The following is a 23,180-nucleotide window of genomic DNA, read 5'->3' as shown; positions in this document are numbered from 1 at the left end:
CCACAGCTTCTCTGGGCACTCTGTGCCAGTGCCTCACCACCCTCACATTTCTTCTCAATATCGAATCTAAACCTGCCCTCTTTCAGTTTAAAGCCATTCCCCCTTAAACTATCACCACATGCCCTTGTGAAAAGTCCCTCTCCAGCTCTCTTGTAGCCCCCTTTAGGCCCTGGAAGGCTGCTTATAAAGTCTCCCTGAAGCCTTCTCTTCTCCAGGTTGAACAACCCCGACTCACTTGGCCTGTCTTCATAGCAGAGGTGCTCCAGCCCTCTGATCATCTTTGTGATCTCCTCTGGACTCCTTCCAACAGATCCACATCCTTCTTACATGCGGGCCTCAGAGCTGGATGCAGCACTGCAGGTGGGGTCTCACAAGACCACAGTAGAGGGGGGAAATCAACTCCCTCCACCTGCTTTTGATGCAGCCCAGGATATGGCTGGCTATGACAAAATGCTGTGTTCTATAGAGCATGATGATTAGAAAACTGATGGATATTATGGAACCCTGCTTAGACTGTGATTTACAGGAATGTCTGGGTACTTACTGGAATAACAGAATACAAACTGGCAGATACACAGCTCTGTTCAACCCCCTCCTCCAACCCCTCTTTACAAAAACAAGGAACAAAAAAACTTAAATGCCCCAAAAGCTACAGAAGCTGGTAAGCAGGTAACATTCTTCTCTGGCAACATGCAAAGAAATAAGAGCATGACAGAGTCAGAGGTTTCCTGAGGTACTCGATCACATCTTGTATTTTAAGAGGTCTAGCAGGTCTTTGAATACAAAAGGTGTGGGCCCTGGAGACACTGAAAATTACAAATGTTTGGAAGAGAAAGAGGGGGAAAGGAAATACCTTTCTTCTGTCTCTTACCTAAAATGAAATAGCAAGCTCCTCTAAGCTATACAACACCCAGTGCTTGCACAACCCCTGGCTGCTGCCACACAAAATTAATTTTTAAAATTACATAGATGTTGCTAAAATCTACACTGTACTTCTAAGCAGCCATCCCAAAATATGCTCTTCCCATGACTTTCTTTCCACTGGGCTGCTCAGAAAAGTCTCCCATTACGGCTGTTTCAACTGCGACAGTCCCAGGGAGCTCTATCCTCAACTCTCCCCTTTTCTGCAACCTCTTCCCTATTGCTCAGCAGCCTCCTAAAATCATGCTGCTTTAATTATCATCTCTGTGCAGATGAGTCACAGATCTCTCATCCCTTCTGTTCACATTTGCAGTTCAGAAACTCCTTCTGGATATTTGCCACCAGCCCTAACGCAGTATGCTGAAAAGCTGAAATCACGTTTCTTCCCAAACGCTCCCTGTTCCCCCTTTTTTCCCTATCTCTGTCAACAGCTCCACCACCTTATGTCCCACAAGCTCACAACCTGGGTGCCATTTTCAACTCCTCTTCGCTTCCCACACAAATCCTGTCGATTTTATTCCCACTGCCGTTCAGAAATATTTGCTTTCTTTCTCACTTATGCTACACTTACCCTGCAGTTTCCTGCCACTGGGTCTACGGCATCCTCATTCCATTATAATTCCCTTCCCCTCCACACTGAAGCCAGAACTCATCTGAACCTGCGGAACCCCCTCTGTCCTCCCCCAGTGGAAACGTGCATAAGAACTGAGAGAGATGGGAGAAAGCAGAATGGTGAGGAGGCATTACAGTAAGAGGAGAAGGAAAAAAATCTCTATTGGGAAAATACGATGCAAGCTACTAAATAAATGCTACAAAAAAGGACATTTCTTATGCAACCTACACACATACTTCTAAAAGTCTAGAGCCTTTCCCTGAAAATGCAATAGACCTTCAGTACTCTAAGTTCATAACCCTCATGTACAAACTAATAGCAATTACCCAGCTTACTGAGTACAAAGAATTGCTTTAATTTTATTTAAACAATCTGTGTGGAGTGGCACCTATCACCATAGTAACAGAATACTTCATGTAGAAATTTAATACAACTTACATAAATCACCCACAGATCAAGCAACTACTGGGAAAAATTGCTTGCTGGATTAAGAGCGATGCAATGTGTACACTAAGCTCCTTTATTCTATCTTTCCGAAGTAATTTCCCATTTCCAATTATTTCTCCCTTCTGTAGAAGACATCATGTTGCTTTCCCTAGGGATCTGGTCACATATTAATTCTTACTTTGCATGTAAAGAGCTACACCTCTTCCTTGTTTCTAAAATGAGCCAGTTTCAGTCAGAAACCACAGCAAGTATTTCAGGACCAACTAAAATTGCTGATACGTGCTCATATATCCTGCAAAATCTAAGTGCTTACATGGTCTAAGGCAAATTTCAGCTCCTCAGATGATTTCTCTACTTGATGACATCTCAGCAGGTAAAAAAAAAAAAAATCCACTGAAACTATCAACACGAGAGATTGGAATTGAGGAAAAAATCATCCATCCAAGGAAAAAAAACCAAAGTCAAACCACTTTTTTCCTCCCTCACCTCTAAATAAGCCTCATGCATTCAAAACTATGTGTTTTATTATTGGCATGCAAAATAGAGCTTGTAGCACAATGTGTTATGCCGTTCTTAACTTTTCAATGTCACTTCCAAGGCCATTTAGAGGTAAATAACTTCTTAATTTTTCAGTTCTGCTTTTCGTCTAGTACTATCATGAGAAATAATTATGGTTGAAAAAATATAACTGCAGCAAAATATTTCATGTTTTATCTTTTTCTCAGTGGTTATTTTGCCAACAGAAGAAATGAAATTAATTGAACTGAAAAAAAGTAATAATGTTTAGGTAGATGGCATTCCAGGCTCAGCTACAACTTGAATGTTTCATATTGGATCATCTGAGATGTATGTATTTGTAATGGATTTAAGCAAACAAACATACACAAATCCCTGAAATAAAGATAGACACTACACTTACTAATGCTTAAGGCTTTTACTAGCTACTTAGCAACACATGGTTTCTGTAACTCACTGTACTGAACTGGAATTTTGCTTCACTGTACCTGGTTAAAGAGACTGGGCTGCCTCTGGGAAAGGGGAGCAGAAAGTAAAAGAAATGCTGAGTCTCGGTCTTCGCATCTACTGATATGACCAACGCAATCTTAATACATCGTCATTAATCATTAAATTTACCATTTATAAAGAATTACACAGTTAAGATGGAGACTGTGATGCCATTCAGCATGCATGGACACAGTGCCCACATCAATCTAATAAAAAAAGCTTTTGTTTAAAGGAAACGTGAGATATAAAACCACATTTTGTCTCCTGTCTACACTTTATCTCAGTTTCCAACAACCTTCTGCCACTTTCTGCACGTGGCTCCATGAGTGGGTGAATTAATAGTCCCTGAACTCCTTCACTGTCACCTTGACCCACTCAGGCTCCTTTTCTTGGAAAAATTGAACAGCTGCATTGGTTTACCAGCATATTTCACAATTTTTTCACAAATTACTCTGCTTTGTGTTTCATTTCCCCCCCATGTTCAGAGACTGTCAATCATTAAACTGGAAGAAAAGCAAGCAAACGAAAAAAAGCCTAAAAATAAACAAACAAGCCAACATCGACTCATTTTTGCTTTCTGGTCACTAAGTATTTTACGTACTAAGCAACCTTGAGTATTTTGGCGGTTCTTTGGTTTTGGTTTTTTTTTTCCTTTCATCCACTAGGAAAAGAAATTATTTTCTCTGAGAATGGAAAAGAAAACAAATTCACAAGGCTTTACAGGGTGGTAGCTACTTTGAAAATGTCACATCAAAGACATACACAGCACTACACAACTTTAGGAAGAAAACCCCATACCTCTTTACAGCAGCTATCTCAATGACAACTAATGAGTCATCAAATTAGTTCTAGTACTGGTTCCTCCCAATAGACTATTACTGACATTTTAATCTTTGAGCTATTCCATGTCTAATTCCATTTCAAAAAGCACTTCAAAACTTAAATCAAGAGAATATACATGCAAGTAAGCTATTTCAAAGGGGAAAAAAGGTATAATCAAATAGCAGAAACAAACTACCAGAATCAGAAAAGGGCATCAATGCTATGTACCTTAGGTACTTTTTACATTACATTAAATTACATCTGAAATTTTCCTTAAAAGTGTGCTTTAAGAGAAATAAGCTATTCTACTATGAAAAAGGGAAAAACATTGCTAAAGAGCATAAACTGAAACTACTTTGATATAGCTTCTTGTAAACAAACAACAGTTTCATGCTTCCCACAATCCTTTAGTTTCTATTTTTGACTATATATACATTATCTGCATCACATATTGACTTTTAAAAGTGAAGAAAACAACTGCACAGAACAATATGGATCCTGACACACCACTACTGAGAGCTGCTTTGAAACCCATACAACAGAAAATCTTGCATAGGAGCAGCACTTGAAGGATACAAGGTGAGTCTGAATTCTTGTCAGCATTACTTACAATGAGTTCTAATGCTCTCATATGAAGACCCATTTGATTTCATATCTCTCTCTATATATATGTATATATGTGTGTGTGTGTATATATATATATATATATATATAGGCAGATATTGCCTGGGAATTGTTTTCAAGGGGAGTTATTTGGTTCTAACTTTCCCCCACATCTATCTAAGCTACCTACTTGTACACTTACCCCTTACTTGAACATTTATCAAAAATGGGGTGTTTTGTATAAACACTGTACTATGAATATATTTTTAAAACTTCAAGAATGTGGCTTCCATGTCATGAAGTATTTTTATCTCAAAATGGGAGGAAGGAAGGGATTATTACCTCGGTAGGCTAACAAAGTTTTTTCTGCAAGCATTTGGTCATAAAGTTGGGGTGAAAGGAATAATGCTAAAAATTTAAATTAAAAACTTTAAAATTTAATATGCAACTGTTTCCAGCAAACACATGTTGCCTTGAAAAGCTCTACAATCTAGAGGCGCAAAGCAGCTTTAATGATGATCTAATCAAAGATTCACACCACTAAACTATTAAAACCATTTTATTAGCTAAAGATTCCTGAGGTAATTAGCAACTTGGTATGACCTGAAATTTAAAAATTTTAAGCTATATTTAGTGAGTCCTTAAAGTCCTTAATAACTAGGACTTAAAAACAAAAGTGAGGAATTGTGATAGAGAAGATTATATGAGAGAACTTGTAAGAATGGTACTCAGGATATTAATTATTCTTCATTCATGTATTTGATATTGTCCTTAAAAAATGAATAGAACTATTTTATATTACTGCATTTGGGTTCTGAGTCAGAGCAGGGGAGCTATGAAGGTAAATTTCCATTTTATCCTTTTAACTAGAAAACAAGTCTGAACTTAACATTTCTCAGTGAAACTTCCTATTTGAAATATTCCCCTTTTGAGTTACATCCATGCAATTACAAAACCCACAATGATATAAAAAATAGTGCATTGCTCAAGAAATAATTTGTGATCCTTCTCAGTATCTTTTATCTGAAAAACAGCCATGGCTAAAAGCCAAAAAAAAAAAATCCCCTGGCATGGGAAGTGCGTCCATTGATCAAGGGATATACAGACACTTTCTTCTTTGTATCTCAAAAGCCTTTAAATAGAAAAAAAGTTCCAAACCCCTCAGCTGAAGCAGTGCACGGAGCACTTCTGTGCTCAAAATCACAGGTGCCCATAACGTCCAGACAGTGCATTTGTGTAGGATTATCTTGGTTTCTCTCTGCTATCTTCCATCCTGGCTGCCACCTCACAAATTGCATCACTCAGGTTCTCATCCCATGTCATCCAAAATCCGAGGTTACCTCCAAAAGTTGCTGTGAGACAACTGATGTCAGAAGTGTACTCTGTGACAACAGTGCAAGACAGATCCATGTCAGCCAAGTGACTGCTCTCCATCTCCAGCCCGGTTACACAGCATTGCTTCCACCACAGCTCTTCAAAGAGGTGTTTAGGCAGAGAAGTAAATGCAGTGAAGCTTTTCTTATTTACAGGCCTACAGCTATGCTTCTACTGGAACATATTCCTGAGTAAATCCCACAAGATACTAAAGCTGCAAGATAAACACCAGTGGTTTTAAAACTAAATAAACACCGCAAATCATTGTGAAAGCTGATTAAGAAAAGTAAAAAACATGTGATGAGGGCTACTAATGCTCACTATTAAAGAGCAGTAAAAGAAATAATGTGTTCAGCAGCTCAGCAGCAAAGTTTTCTTTAACTGTCTGGTAACTTACAAAGTCAATATAAAATCAGACTTTTCAGATATTTCTAGGGTTTTAATTCTAAAGAAGAAAGTTTCTTTAGTGAAACCTTAATGAATTCCTGAGGAATAAGAGCACTGAGAATGATAATAAAAGCTACCTACAGATTGCCTAAGAAAGCAAGAAATCTTCTGTTCCTTAAAGTTTTCCGTGTAGCTACTGCTACCTTTCTAAACCAAAATGAGCACATTTAAAAGGACCACTTCCTGGCATCCTCTGAAGCTGAATAACCCAACTAAGTCAACAGCAAGACTTTCATGAACACCATCAAGACAGTCTCTCATGTTCTTCCTGATACACATTTGTGACTGGAACAATTCAGTCAACACAAATCTAAATTCATAAATTATCCAAATGAGAACAAAGCACAACCCAAAACAATAATACACACACACCCCCAACCTGTTCACCCATAGCCCTTTAACATCTATCTTGTACCATCAAAAAAGAACAGGCCTTTTTTATGCATTACAGAGGAAACAGAAAGTACAGCCTCCGATGCTCAGCCTTCGATTCCTACAGAGAGGCAGGTATGTGTAGGAGAGAGTGTGCAAGGAAATGGTAGCAAAAAATCGTAATAGTCTCATGGATTTGTTTGTTATTTAAATTGGGTTTCTTCTCCTCCAGTGTTCTGCTGCAAGGAAAGAGTTTATTATAAAAATGAACAAGAATGCAAGCCCTGGATTAAAGAAGGCATCAGCAAGAAGGACAGTATTAAGAGTCAAAACCTGCAGGAAGAGGCTGTGAAACAATATCCTAAAATCCTAAGGGGAAGAAAAAAATGCCTAGGCCAAAATAAAGCGGCTGCATAGAAGCAGATGACTAGTGCAGGCTACAGTAATAACTTGCAGTGCTCTGAGGGACCTGCTCTCACTGGCAAATGTCCACTGCACACCGGCCTGGTCAGGCCTTGGGCAGCGTGCAACACACATAGAAAATTTAATGGTTAAAACAAAGCATGTGTCTTCCCACATTTTATTCCAAAGTCTGTTTCTAACTCCAACTTTTCTAATTATCTATAGGATAAAACATAGACACTCAATAGGTTTTCTTAGACTTCATACTTATAAGACTGATACAATACTGTCATTTTGCTTCATTATCCATTTAGCTCTGATAATGAGGGGAACACAACCCAATATTATTTAATTCTATGAAGAAACACAATATTACAGTTAGCGTCAAAATGTGCAAAATAATTCAAGCAAGCCATCTTAAGTTTAGAGCTTTTTATTCTTCATCTTGACCAAAGAATCGGTTTTTTGGCTTTGGTTAAAAAATCTGAACATTGACTGTAATTTAAACAATGCAAAAAAATCCTAATGGAACTCAGCTAGTGAAGTTCTATTTTTAAATTTCACAGAAGTATTAAAAAATTCAAAGGTATTAAAAAATGTACAGATTATATACCTTTTCTAAACCTTTAAGCATTATAAAGTTTTTCACTACTGTTAAAAAGAAAAACTGCAACATTGCCTTCTGTAGATCTTTCACCAAAAATATTAAGCTAGTAAAGTACTATAAAATACTTTGCATACAACAGAAAACAAAATTCTGAGACAGAAAAAACACCTGATGAGGTGATACTGAAAGATACTTAAGAAAGCACAATGAGGATTCTCAGTGTGTTCAGTGATCATATAAAAAAATACCAGCTAAGACATTTTGAAATGCTACATTGGAATGCATTTAAGTAGAGCTCAAACTACATGCGTTCAAGACTACCAATGGAACTTTTCTTGATCATTCTTCTGACTACAGCCCAATTCAATTTCAGTACATGCTTAAATTTGGGCACATAAATGCTCCTTTTGACTTCAAAGTACAGATTCATGAACTGCTTCCTGATTGCAGAATTATGTCATTTTTGGAGAAGGTAAAAATGATGTGCTCCAAAGGTATTAAATAGTAGCAATTACTCTCATTCACACTGAAAAATATACATAGGGAAATATCAACCTACACCATAGTGAATTAGCAGTATCATGGATAGGGATGAATTTGTAAGATGAATTGATATTGAGCTAATTCCTGGGAAATACTGCAGTGGTTGCTATTTTACCCACTTTCTCACTAATAGGGGACACATGAAAATAGACCAGGTGGCTCTTTCCCTCATTTAAAAACTATCTAAAGATAGTGATGCACAGCTATTGTGGAAAACTACCAGTCTGGACAGCTGGGTCAGAAGTTTAGTTTTTCTTAGTTTGGAGTGATGCTTGTGAAAACCAGAAAAAGTCTCCTCAGTGCTCCTACCTAGCCCACTCTCTCCCTTTTTCTCCACTCTACCTTCTCAAGTGCAAACAATCCCTCAAACTTCTGCTTGGATCAAAGAGACTTTACATTTCAGGAGAACAACAGGCAAACACAGAGACAGACCTAACCTACACACGGAAGGGTGGGGAAGGTGCTCAGGTTTGCACTCCCAAATGAAGCTCATTAAGCAAGTGTTTCTCAGTTACTACTTCTGGATTTCTTGAAGGTAGGATGTACAAAAATGTATTCAAAATATTCTAACCCCCCCATGGGAACATGTGTCATCTTAACAGGTGTCTGGATGATATGAACTGTATGAAACAACAGATTACTAAAGTCCAATATACACAGATGTTTTGAACCAGACAGGTAATTAAAAATTAAAGACAAAATACAAGAAATTAAATGTGCAAATTATCAAGTAGATATCTCAATTTTATAGTGATGATATTATACAAGATGAATATTACTGCTGAGATATGCAGAGCCATATACACAGCACAACACAAACTAGTATTATAAAACCAGAAAACAGAATTTAAAAAAAGCATTTACTAAATACTAGTATTCCCTTATTTTGGTTGGACAATAATATAGCCAGTGTAAAACAAAATTGTGGGAAGAAGGTAATAGCCATTTACAGTTCAAGAAAAAATAAATTGCTAAGCAGACTGTCTCATACCTGTTGTACTATTGTTGTTAGTTCCAGACAGAGCTGTATGACATTATTTCTTGTTACTGAGTAATCTGTGACAGCAGCAAAAGGTGATCTAAAAAAAAAAGAAAAAAAAAGTAAAAAGTTGAATAGCACTAGCATATATCCACTTGCAGTTTTTAAGTTCCTCTTAAAGAAATTCCACTTACAAAAGCTTTATTTCTAACCGTTTACTTCAGGACTGCCTTTACTCCCCCAGAAGCAGCCCAGCTGACCTTCTGCATCGGTTTGGGAATACCCTTATGAAGGAAAGCAGAGGTACTGCTTCCTCCTGCGATATGAATGGTGTCCAGATGTGAATCAGATCAGAGAAGATTTTGGCTGATTCACTGGGATTTTTGGGATTTGATCTAGTATCTGGTGGAAGTAGCAGATGGATTCAGAATAAGTAAAATCTTTATCTAGAGGGGGAAACAGCATTTAAAACCAGAGATGCACCAAAGCTGAGAAGCACCTGCAAAGCCTAAACTGGCAGCACAGCCCACACACTATGCTACAGTCAGAACTGCTTAGTGAAATGAACAATGTAATCCAACACTTATTTACAGACTTTATCTGCATGTATCCTGTACCTTAAAACTTCACATTAGGATGTTGAAAAGCTTGCCTACGTGGAAGCTTGCTTGCTTTCTAGAGGCACTGCTAAAATGTATTTGGTTAGTGAAGCTGGCAGTCATCTGATTTATTTCTGTACTGCAAGCTTCTCAATCTATAAACGCATATATATGACCTATATTCTTTATTCAAGAAGTAGTCAAACACTAGGCAGGGCTGGTATTTTCTCTAAGAGGAGTCAAGAGCTTGATTTTATCAGTATTGCAAATGAGGTTTTTATGGGCATTATTAGCATCACAAAGATGGCATTTGTCCCTAGTATGCCTGCTTCAAACATTTAAAACAACAACAACAACAAAAAGGTGGTAGTGTGGTTGTCCTTAAATTAGGATGGGCGACTAATCCCTTCCCTAACTGCCTTCTTTCATCACTTCACATGTAATTGTATATACCTTGAAGAGTTTTACAGCACTGCTTGGTACCATGCCTTCCTTATTTAAGCCTGAAGACAAGTACAAAGAACTTTGCTATAAGCAAGTCCAAGAGATAGCTGTAAATACAGTTCTACTGGTACTAACAGGTTTCTAAATTACAGTAATTCTAAACACAGAATTACTGAAATTTTAGTGCAGGCAGATTTGGAATTGTCCACTAATAACCCCATGTGAACTCCCCTATCTCTTCTGGTTTCGTCACATGCTCTCTTTCTTCTCCAGGCAATCCAGCCCTGATGGTTCATAAGACAGAATTAACTCTGAGGTGCATAATCAAGTCTAGCAGCTTTGATTTTATATAATACATCACACAATGACATACACTTTCTGCCTGTATTTTCTAGAGAGAAGACCAGTACATTCTTTTAAAATGGAAGTACAGACACTGTAAGCTAAGGTAAGTTCCAAAAGGTGCCTTATGAAAGGACTGGACTTATTGGACACAGATATACACTGACAATTCAGAGCCCAAGTTTTCTGCAGCATACAACAACTCTACAGTAGGTACACACTACAGCAGGCCAACCCACAGACACACCCACAGATTATTTCTGAAGTTTAGGAGATATATGAGCATATTAAAGGATGAAAGGTAACTGAACCGCTTGGTTATGAACCATAGCTGCATTCAAGAAGCACATGGACAATGCTTTCAGGCACATGGCATCATTCTTGGGCTGTCCTGTGCAGGGCTGGAAGTTGGACTCAATGATCCTGATAGGTCCCTTCCAACTCAGCGTATTTTGTGATTCTATCATAATTGTGTTTAAAGAAGTACATTAGTCAAGATGTACAAAACCAGTGATTTTTCCTTCCATAATTGTAACTCTTGGGGTTCTGAAATCTACCCGAAACCTTGATTTAAAAAGGTCATGTTCATTTAGGAACTTATTTTTATTGAAGATGAATGGAATCAAACCAGCAAATGGTATTATTTTACTTTAAGTATGGGTGTTAATACAATTTGATCCTGAAATTACACAATTGCAATCTATTTGACATTTCAAAGCCTCCAGCATTTCTCTAAACAAAATCACACAGTAGGCTTAGGCTTCTAATATAGCATCATCTTCCCTCATACTTTTGTAATTGAGTTTGGTTTCATGGTTCATGAGGAAAATAATGTTATTTTTATCATCATTACTCTTAGTGAAGATCATTAGAAATGCCCCAAATAAACTTTGTTGACATTAAAGAACAGGCAAAGGGACTGAGACATTACTCATCTTAGTTACATTTAAGTTATCACAGTGAAGACTTACTGGCAACAGCATGTCAAGCAGGCAGCAAGGGTGTCAGCAGGAGGGAGAAGACTACCAAAATTCAGCAACTAAGATGTAAGATTTTGAGAAGGGCTTGACAACTTAGAAAGACAGGGAGACAGGTCCATGTTTTATATAAACTTTGCTCCTGCAGAAAACCTAAGGGATCCTCCAATTGCCTCCTCTGTAGGTCTCTGTAGCTTATAAACCAACTCCCTCGCATCAGTTTCTGCAGCAGCATCTCTGGGGTATTGCTGCAAACTGGACCAGCAAAATTGCAATTCCCTTTTCTCCCCCTTCCCAGTTCAGACCACATCCCTGGAGGCAATCTGAACACACAATTACGCAGCCACTACCATATAAGCAGCTGGAGAAATGGTAAGGGCCCCCAAAGGAAACGTATTTTGGTACTCCATCCCAAGCCTCAACTTCAGTAGTCAAAGTCCAGCAAGACTTAGTGTAACAACATGACAGCAGTTTCAATCAAAATATCAACAGAAACTTCACTGTAGGATCACTGACTGGATTTCATATGAGACACAGTGTAAAATACCAATATGACAAAAATCTCTTCATTGGTAATATACCCAATTGTTTATAATTTTAATACAGCACTATATTATTGACTGTGAATAGACGAATCAACTTGCATAAATGCAAACAAAGCCTACATATACTATAACTTCAGTTGGCTGCTAAAATATTTTCCTCCTCAAGGCACACACCAAGTATAAGAAACTCCCTGTTTAATCAGACCACTTCCCTCTACTTCAAAAAAAAAAAACTTCCTTGGCTTGGCAGAGCCATTTCTATCACCTTTCAATTTCTACACTTTTCTTTCAAAGCCACATTTTTCACAGTCCCTTGGACCTTCAGGTCTGAGGTACCTCACACAGCTCCAGAGAAGAAAATTCCCTGAGAAAAAAATTGTAATTTTCAACATGTGTACTGTCCAATTCGGTGCTTTTGAAGTTAAGCAAAAACTAAAGAACTGGCTTGGACTGGGGCCACATGTTGCCCCACTTCCTGCTGTGACATTGATCTCAGCGTCTCATTGTCTCACCTCTCCCAGTCATTTCCAAGATATTTCCAATACACATTTCCCTCTTTGTGGAACCTTTTTTACTGTTTCTCTTGTAATTCATTTGTTCTTCCTTCAAAATTGTCATTTTCTTTGCAACACCCACATGAAAACACCTTTGTAGCTCCACAGCATGTCTACCTGACCACAGGCCCTTTCCACTCATTTCCCCTTCCAAACCTCTGCTGGTTTCCTCTTTTCACTGTCTATCCCTTCTACACCTGATATCTTAAGGAAAATAAACTTACACAATCACATGAATGCTTCCGCGAACAAATGCAGGGTGGTTTTGCCTTTAGTCCCACATATTCCCCATGGTTCTCCTTTCCAACACTTGAAGCCATTAGTCACTTTCAAACTTTCACAAATGAGTGGGTAACACGTTTCAAGGATAATTAAGTCCATACATATCTGTGATCATGACTACAGCTGGAAAAGTGGGAACCTCTAAAGTTTTCCACTGTGCAAATCCACATTGTGAACCTTTACCTTAGGAGACACCAGGGCAAGATGAAGAGCTTCAAAACACCTCATCCACAGGGGAAAAAAACATTGGTGCTTACTTTTTTTTTTAAACATTAAAGTCAATCAACTTCAATACCCTTATCTATAGGACAAAGTATTCCTAAGACAAGGCATGACAGAGTTCTTTTCACACTTTTATGAACCAGTGTTTGACATAAATAATCTAACTCCGATACGTGAATTTGTTTGTGTAATGTAGGCTGCAACACTCGTGCATGTGTGTACACTTTAATGAATTGAGACCTGAATAAGCATTTTTAGTAGTATCACCATCTTTCAGAATGAAAAAAAAATTATATTATCAACCATTCATTAATTAAAACACCCTGAAGGACTGGTAGAAAAACCAGCCACATTAATATAGCACAGCTAATTCCCTCACAGAATGAAGAAATAATACAAATTCAATAGCTATTAATACTCACAACTGCTGATTGCACATGAAGAAAAATCCTTCAAAAACAATTACAAATTTGTGAAGGAGGTGTATACCCTCAGTATTTCTACATTATCAACTTTTTTGTCCTCATACACTTTAGTCTCCTCATCCGTCTTCTTCATATAACATTGAGTTAAGGGAAAATGATACATAGAAATAACAATTTCACTTTAAAAAGTTGCAATTTGGACAAATACAGACTGCTGTTAGTAAAAACATCACACAAAATAAAAATTAATCATATTTCACCACTAGTTGTAATACTGAGATATTTTATAACAATAGACATTGTGAGGGCTTTAAAACCAATATCATACTTATTTGAGCATCCTAACAAGGGAAAACATCCTACGAGCCTTTTGATTAAATGCAATAGTCCAAAATCTTTCAAAGAGAGAGGCAAACAAAGCAGTAATATAACTCAGTCTTCAAAGGCAACATATTAATCTTGAATAAAAATCTGAATGCACAGTACTGTTGTATATACACTGCTCCTGAGCCATCTAAGGTTCATGGGTTTAGGCTTTCATGAAACAAACATTTCATTTGTATTTCTAATGGAACTGTTTTATGTAAAATCAGGGAGGAATGCAGCAAAATTCACACTGGACAAAGGAATTCTTTAAATGAGTGCTCTATTAAACATTTACAGTTGTTCCAGGAGCACAATCCAGTTAAGTACCACAGTATTCTGAGGCAGCACTTACTCACAGGTTTGGCATACCATTCAAACCAGCAAAAAAGGAAATGCATAAAGGAAACAAGATTCAAAGGTTTAAGACTAAAACCCAATTAACAGATAGTGCAATATTTGTGTGATGAGTAAAGAATTGCTGAAGTCTTTTGTTTCTTTTTGCTTGGGTTTTCATTTGTTTACTCCCACCATCTTGTTTGTAAAGCAGATTTACCCTGTCAGGACAAGCTAACAGGACTGCATGAAGTCTCTTAAGGAGACTCTAAACCAGTAACACTTACTTTGTAAGAAAGAAGTTATGGGCTTACAAACAATGCACTTCTTTACTTAAAACTCCAAAGTACTCCCAGCAGGGCTCATTCACCAAAAACAATGAGGCAAAGAAATCCAGCTGAACACATTCCACCTACAGCAGAAGAAAATCTATGTATTGAGTATGTCACCATGGTGAAAAGAGGGCCATCCATTTTGGAGTGGGGAACATGTTCTCCTACTACAGTGCTTTCATACAATGCAGACTTAAAGGGTGTGCTAAATCTGAACACCTAGAATTGTTCAGTCATAAACAAAGAGCATTCACACCACTGCAGGCTGCACTTCTCTGACACATCAAAGCATCACCAAAAAAAGCCCATGGTGTAAGGCTTGGAGATCCTGTTCTGCTGTCAACCACTGAAGCATTCAAATGCCCTTAACTTCAGGCACAGATTTTACCCTTATTTAATAGGATTTATGTACAGATATAAGTGCTTCGCAAAATTGCATCAATTTATGCCCATACCAAAATAATTTGCCCACCTGGGGTTTAGAAGGTACAGGATTACACCCCACCAAGCTGTGAATGACCCTAGAAGCAGACCTAGACTTGCCAAAAAGGCCTTTTACTCTGAAATTTTACATTTTGTTACTTCTGTCATACCCATATATTTTATATAACCAACAATTTCTATTTACAGTTAGGCTTTTTGTTCACCTTCTTGTTCCATTTTGTTCACGTATCCAGACAGCAGTGGTAAATTAATCAGACTGGTGCACATTTTTCAGCCTGCTAGCTTTTCTCTGGCCACAGCACTGAAAGTCTTGAATACAGAAATCTATCACCACAAAATCTCTTTGTTCCTCCTACTTAGACTGCAGTGTAATCTGCAGCAGCAGTTTAAGTTTTTTATTTCCAAAAAGGGGATAGTGCTAGTGTGAAAAACAAGAGCTACAGAAGAGTTGCTGTGAAAGACATATTGAATCTCTGCCCACACAGATGGCTGAGTCAAACAGTACACCAAAAAAAATCCAGTGGTGCTTGACAAATCCTAATTCACAACCATTAAAATCTGTGACACAACAACAGATGCACAATGTTGTAGTCGTTATCTCACGGGAAGTTGACTGTATTTTCTTAAATTCTTAAGAGAAGAAGAAACTACCACATTATCTTAATGTCTCTTTAATGAGGACTCACGTAAAGCCCTAAAAATAATCAATCCTTCCTCACTCCTATTCTCTAAGTCTGTGTTTATAGTTTATACAGATATTAGTCCTATTGCCAAGATCCAAAATATTCTCTTGATGCTGCATAAGATATACGCTATAAGGAGTCCTTGCTTCAGATAACATGGCCAAACAGTAGAGTAGACAGCAAGAAGAAGCCCAGAAGCACAACTAAGAGTTCTTTTCTTGATTAATGCAATCTGCTGGAAATACAGATTTCCAGGGATTTTGGTTGGCAAAGACAACCAAAGTGTGGTGGAGGTGAATGAAGAGAACATATCAAACCAGGAACAATGTGGAAGATGACATCACCAGAAGTTTGTGCTGGCAGAGCAAGGAGAGAAGTAGAAATGGGAAGAGACAGAGCTCATGAAGCTGCCACCAAAAGTCACCTCAGTTCAAGTTTGCTCAGGATCCTTCCTCTTCCACAAATAGCATTACAGTTCTTCCCAGTCAAGACAATAGTAATGAGATGTACCTGTTAAATCCAGCTGTACCATGAAAGAAAAACATATGACTACAGTGGGACTTGAAGGGGAACAATAGGGTGCTCAAAGGATTTGGAAAATCCTTTTGCTCCCAAGGCTGTCTTCACTTTGCAGCAGCTTCTGACTCATTAAGAGACAAACTCCAACACTCAAAGTTGGGCCACCTTCTGAAGATGATCAGAAGCTTCTGCCTACTGTCTGCCTTTCAGGTGGTCTGCTGAGATCTGGGAGAAAATGGATTGGATGAATCTGAGCACCCTTCATTCATCTCAATTTCAGTACTGCAACCAATAGGTATCAGCAAATTAGTAGAAAAGGAATGAGCTGTGAGTACAGTACAAGACCTGGCTGTGTCCTAACCAGAGAGAAAGCTACTTATAAGCACTGCTAAATACTCCCAACTTGGGGCTCCTAAGAATTTTCTGGGATCCCTATGATATCATTGCTTTTCAGTTTATGCTTGCCTCTGGATAACAACTGAGAAGTTTTCACTGGTGTCACTGAAGATGCAAGTAACCTGGTAAAATCCTAACAAAATTTTGTTAAAAATGAAAACATGTAACTTGACTCTCAAAATCCTTGGAGTGTTCATGTTTCTTTTACATCAAAAAGCCATGGATAGATAATGTATACATAATTCAGAAATTGCAAAGGCAGTGAAAACCAACACATCCACACACAAAGCAACATTTTACAAAGTGTTTTTAAGGTGGACTGTAAATGTGTGGTCCGAGAACAAAACCTTACCCAGGATTAACAGAAATAAATATGTCTAATTTCAATCCAATTAAATGTGCAGATACTACTGGACATACTAGTGCACAGAAAAAAAGTACTTTTATGAAGTTAGGAATAGCTTTATGCCACAAAACTGCAACACATTCATATTGCAAACCCACAGTAGTGAATTTAAAACAGTAATTCTAATTTAATTTTACATTTTTAAGAATTCTTCACCAGGATGGAGTGTATCAGCCCTATAAAAGGCAGAAGAATTTCCAGGAACCTGACACATCAAAGAAGAAGGAGGAGAAGGAAAGCTGGCATATATTACTATTCCAAAGAATACAACTGTCATGAATTACAGGAGTAAAGACTGAGCAGAACACCAGTGATTTATCTGGAAGTCTAGAAGACCTGATTGACTGTAATTCCTGAGAAGTATCACACAACATATTTCAATGCCAAGTTTCTTTGAACATCAGGTAAGTAGTTTGTTGCTATATCCTAAAGTGTGGTTTTCCATCAGTCTGAACTACGTTAAGTGTCAAGTAGAAACACATCACCGTTTCACAAAAGACTCATGGTTTTTCAAGTACCAATCTTGTAAGGAAATTCACTTGGAAGAATTTTAAGATTATGGAGACAGAATAAAACAAAAGGTTATTAAGTTATGAAGTCTTCTGAAAGAGAAGATACATTTTGTGGGCTAAGAAAGTAACAGGAAGTTAAAATTAGACTAGAACGTATCAGTGTGATGACAGTTTCCTTATAGGATTTTATTGGAGAGTTATTTCATGCTCCTCAAAATCGCCAGCCAACTTCTTTTGAAAATAGAATTCTCTACTAAGTCTTCTAGCTTGTAAATGAAACTAAACCAAAAGACTTTTAAAGCCTGGTAATAAAAGCTACCCTAATTTTCAGTAAAACTCAATTTCTGACATACATCTGGAAGTAGGACTGCTCCAGGGAAAGATCTGGAAAAAAGAATGTCCTTGGATCACTGCAACAGCTACAGTGAAAGTAACTCAGCAAATCACAATGCTCACACTCCTTTAGATAATTGTGCCAGGTCTAACAAAGTCCTTTAAGATTTTAAGTGTCCGACAGAAACATCATAAACAGAGCACTCACTACAGCAACAAGTGAAGCACAACCTGTATGGAGTCGTCACCATCCCCTACGTATAAAACCCACATCACTGCATGTCTGCAAGCTGGAGCTGCTGCTAGCTGCTTTTACCAGACATGACCTCAAAAACCACTGCACAGGGGCAGCCCAGCAGAGGTGTTAAAATGGGGTTGTCCTAATTGTTATTAGGACAACCCTAATAGCCACTTCATTTGTCCTCATGGTTTGCTCTCCCCTCTCACAACCCAGAGATAGAACTGGTACTAGAAAACAACCAAAAAACTAAGATTTGGAGTTCAGATTTAATAGCAACAGGTGTGCAGAATAAAATTAAATCCAAGTTCCTTACCTTTAGTAATCAATTTTTAAAATCTTTCTATCTCCCCCTAGTGGCCCCAATACCTTCTTAGAAGGTACACAATAAGCAGAATCATAGGGATCTCCAGATGTTCCCACTTCCTGAGAAAAATGCAGTTATCGGCCTACCTTCATCCTCATTTGGGGTCTTCACAAACAAGGAAGAACAAACTTTACCAAAATATCCAGAGCTCATAAATCAAAAAAGTCTTAAAATGTTTCAGAAAAGATTTCTTAGAACCAGGTGTTTAGATCTTCAAAAGGACTTTCCTAGAAATCTGAAGCCTTCTTTGGACACTCAAGACAGCACTGCTGAAAGCATGATACCACCCTAATTGCCCTCATTTTTAACTTCTTGGAATTCCTGGGTCTGATCAGGTGTCATTTCATTTCAGCTAAATGCAAAAGTACATTCAGTGGACAGTACTACGGTGACACATCAGTCCTCAAATGCAGATGTTTTCTAGCATTAAAAACTACCTTCTTCCTGAACTTCAATTAATAAATTCATATTAAGTTGAAAAACACCCATTGTTCTTCAGTGTGTTAAAAATGTGTGTGTGTATATATATGAAATTTACTTTTGAATATCAGACTATTAAAAAAAAAAAAAAAGCAAACTCAAAAACGCATCAAACGAACAATCAAAACCCAAAAAGAACTTTGACTTAGTAACTAACAGTCTTTAATCATGACCACAGTTCCAATGAGAAACCGAACAAGATTATTTCTAAATAGAAAGAAGTGGCAAAAACTAATCCATCTATGCAAAAGAACATGTTTTTCTACTGTTCTTTCAGTTTTAAAGCACAGTATGATATGCTGCTCTCTGCCAAAAGTGATTTTGCAGGGAGAAAAAGTGAAGCCTACAGGTATTCCAAGTAATAACAGGCTAGAGACAGAACTAAAAATAAACTTCAAATTTTTCAAGTCTCAGTACTAAACTCTTTCCATGAGATTGCACTACTTCTCTACACAACTAATGTTAAATATCTAAAGAGAAATTTAGGAGTCAACTTTAGGTACTCTGGGTTTGAAACTTGAGGAAAGGCTAGAAAGGGAGTAGAAAAGAAGAAGCAATGGTAGCTGCAATCTCCTGAACAAAACAAAGAGCTTGCAGTCCAGCTTAAGAAACAGAAAAGATTCAGGCCTCACCTAAACCATTCATATGGAAGTCATTTATGGGAGAGAAGCCAGCTTTCCTCAGAAAAATGAAACACAAAGCACACAGCAGTAAAACCAAATAATTCTGCTGGATTTTAAAAGTTACACGAAGATCATACTCTGAACAAAACTTCAGCTGCTGGACACAAAATAAGATATACCTTTAAATCAAGATAAGCATTTTATTTTCTCTGGTGAAAATTCATTGTGATGCATTATATAAAGACATACAGATAGACTAATTTTAACCACTTTAGGAATTTCAACGATCATCTTAAATACGTTCACATTAATCTTGTTATAATTAGAAAAAAAGTCATTACAAATGTAGCAAAGGGGAGCACTTCAGTCCTGGTCCCACATACTTCCTAGGTTACAGAGGTAAAAGTGTAGAACAGTTCCTATTACCTCTAGAGTATCAGAAGTATTTCATTGCTATTTAAAAAACCCGAACCACAACATGCATGTTTGTATACACACACACTCTGGAACTATATTGGAGTTATATTTTCATTACCCATGTAATGAAAAGTATGATCAGTTTTGTGAATTTGATAGTATCAAAGCAATGAACCTGATTTATGCAGGTTAAAGTGCTGCTATACATTAATAAAAAATACATATATAACCTAATGATGTCATCCTGTTGCTTTACTGTATAGTGCAGGGTCACAGTGCATTTGGAGGTATTGTACTGAAAAGCTAATCTGAATTGCAGGCTGACATAAAAAAAGAAGAATTGGTACAAACATCCCCTCAGAACATGTGAATGAATTCTGCTTCCATTCAGTGACTACAATACATTTTGTAAACAAGCTGGGGCTTTGTGCATGTGCATGATCTGGTTATCTGTGAGACATTTGGGAGATTTTACCTGTCCAACCAAGCCAGAAGACTTTTGGCTGCTCCAATCAGATCCACTACTGATGTCAGAAAATCATTCGGTAATTTGCGACTGGTCCTTCCATCATAGTGACCACTCCTCCTCCTCCCAGTAATGAAGTTCTGCAGATTTTTGGCAGATGCATTCAGTTTGTGAGAAAGAGTTTTTAGATTTTCTGTTTCCAAACCATAGTTCTACATTGAAAAAAAAAAAAAGAAAACAAAATAAAATTAGCTTTACAGATGAACAGGAAGAACTAAGAACAGCAAGACTGCTCTTCTACTTCAAAACTTAACCATTCCTAATAATTAAGGTAGAAATACACCCACTCAGTTTTTAAATGTACAGCATGTTCTGTTTCTGAAGCACATAGAAACAGAACAGAAAAAGAGCAAAATTATGAGTGATCCTTTAGCTTGTTCTAAGTCTACTGAGAAAAAACATCTCAAAATGAAGAAAAAACCTAGTCTGGAAAACTGTGTTTCAAACCATCAGCAAATCACCAGAATCATAGAACGGTGTGGACTGGAAGGGACCTTCAAGATTCTCTAATTCCAACAGCCCTGCTACATGCAGAGACACTTTCAGAGCTCAGAGCCCCATCCAACCTGGCCTCGATCAGAGGGTTCTCTCTGTAACCCTGATGGTTAGTGACCAGTACCCCATGGCCATACTCACAATAATTCCTAAGACACATTGCCAGCATGAGGGCTTGCAAGTATGCAGCACGGACATGGTGTGATACTAAATTGGTTTTGTTGGCTTCAGAGATCTAAGTAAGTTAATTAGCATACTTCTATTCTTTTTAGCAGTGAAGGACCACCACAATCACAGACCAGAGAACACAGCGCTGCACTGCTCAACCTCTATGTTGCTAATTTAAAGTCAAGTTTTAAACTTTGTTTCCATTTAAGAGTCAATCTCTTAAATTAAGGTCCTTAGCTGTGCAGCAGAGACAGAAATAATTATGCAGAAATATTAACAAATAGTACTTGGAAATCCTTCAAAGGTAAAAATGTTACCAAAACACCTCTAGAAAATGTTCTGATTTAGTTCTCAATTACAATATAATATAGTACCATCAGCAATTTGTTATTTCTATAATAGATTTGTTTTCCTGACACACACAAAGAGTGATAGATACAAAAAGGACTTATTTTGCCTTTCCAAAGGACTGATCAATTGCAGACTTGAGCTTAGTACTCCTCTAAGAGAATTACGGAATTTTGGAAGTTCTCACTTCAGCCACATCAAAGGGTGATAGCATGGGCTGCTGACAGCTTGTTCAGTCAACAATGGAAGGGGCTACTCATTACAGAATGTGAACCATTTCCTACCAAAAACGATGAAGTAGAACACACAAAGCCCCCAGATGCACATAGAAAAATCTAATTCCTAATGACACTCCATGTCCTCCCCAGCTTTCCTCCCATGCCCCTGGTTTGCTTCCCATGCTGATTTGTCCACAAGGAGAGATGGGGGAAGAGATACACTCGCCAATGCTAACCTAAGACTGCTGAAGCTTATTTACCTTAGCTGTTTTTCTATAGGAATTGCGGGGGCAGGGTGTGAGGTGGTGATTATTTACAGCAGTTGTCATGCTCCTAATCTAAACCATCTCCTAATGAATTTAATCCTCTTTAACTACACAGGGACTGCAGGAACATTATACTGAAGCCAGTCCCGGTGAGCCCCCAGCCCTCCCACAACATCCACTCCCACGCCAATGGGGGCTCATGATGGAAAGGAGAAACTACAGCACACGGCTCGTCTGCCATCTCCCAGCCAGCTCTGTGTGCTTGTAAACTGAGCACACTTTGTGAGGGAGCCGCTAAGACAACAACCATCCTTCCACAGCAGAGAATGCACTTTGGAGCTCAGCTTAAGGGGACACTAACCATACACTAAGGTTGTGCTTTACAAACCATTACTGGAACTTCTGTGAACATCCCTACCTTGGGCAAGCAAGGCTTTGCAGGCATGATTCTCAACTACACAGATGCTGTATTCTGCCACCCCATTCAGTCCCCAATTAGATAAAATGTATGTTTGGGCAGTGACTTTTCCATCATGTAAATATTCAAGAGCAATTACACAACAGATAGTATTAGGTTATAAATAAAAAATTACAAGATGAAAACAATTACTTGGGATTGAAAAGTAAAATGTACTTTATTATGCAGCTAAATGGCTCATAACTAATAAGTTATTAAATCAGTCCAAAGTAAAGAGATAAACATCAGATAAAAATATATCTGGTTTTTCCCTGCAGTTTTCTGTGGTTGGTCTGGCTGAGGGAGCACGATGGGGATTGAGGAGTAGGTAGGAGTAAGTTTGAAAAAGATTAGCAGGTTTGTTCTTACTTCATCCTGCTTCTTGAGCATCTAGCTCATTTTGGCAAAATTAATGGGGGAAGAAACAAATGAAAGATATTCTGGATGAATGATAAATCACTGAAAATGTCTTAAAGATCAGCCAAAGCAAAGCCCCACCACAAGCAAGGCACAACAGCATGGCACTCACACCCCCAAACGTGGGGGGCATGACCGCAGGCTGACCACCGGCCTTCTCACAGGGCTGCCTTCTTTCCCATGCACTGAAACACTGAATTTCACAATTCAGCAAGCTGTTCCTAAGGAGCTGAGTCTGATTATCCAAATATAAAACTAAGGCAGGAGAGGGGGGGCAGTGGGCAAGGTGCCCTACAAGCCTAGGCACCTTC

General features: G+C 38.0%; 1 protein-coding gene across 12 annotated transcripts in view; it reads right to left on the bottom strand.

Annotated features, from left to right (window-relative positions):
* The window catches only part of CNKSR2 (connector enhancer of kinase suppressor of Ras 2), a 208,597-nt gene that overhangs the window by 139,534 nt on the left and 45,883 nt on the right, over positions 1-23,180 (bottom strand). For all 12 annotated transcript variants that reach the window (XM_032100802.1, XM_032100801.1, XM_032100804.1 and 9 more), the window contains exons 3-4: positions 20,450-20,652; positions 9,148-9,235 (exon numbers count right to left, since the gene is read on the bottom strand). In XM_032100802.1, the coding sequence (XP_031956693.1) occupies positions 9,148-9,235; positions 20,450-20,652 (291 nt within the window). The remainder of the gene's footprint in view (positions 1-9,147; positions 9,236-20,449; positions 20,653-23,180) is intronic.

The sequence above is a fragment of the Corvus moneduloides genome, chromosome 2 (assembly GCF_009650955.1).
Source record: "Corvus moneduloides isolate bCorMon1 chromosome 2, bCorMon1.pri, whole genome shotgun sequence".
Taxonomy (NCBI): Eukaryota; Metazoa; Chordata; class Aves; order Passeriformes; family Corvidae; genus Corvus; species Corvus moneduloides.
The sequence above is the reverse complement of the archived record's forward strand: the minus strand, read 5'-3'. Positions and strand labels throughout refer to the sequence as shown.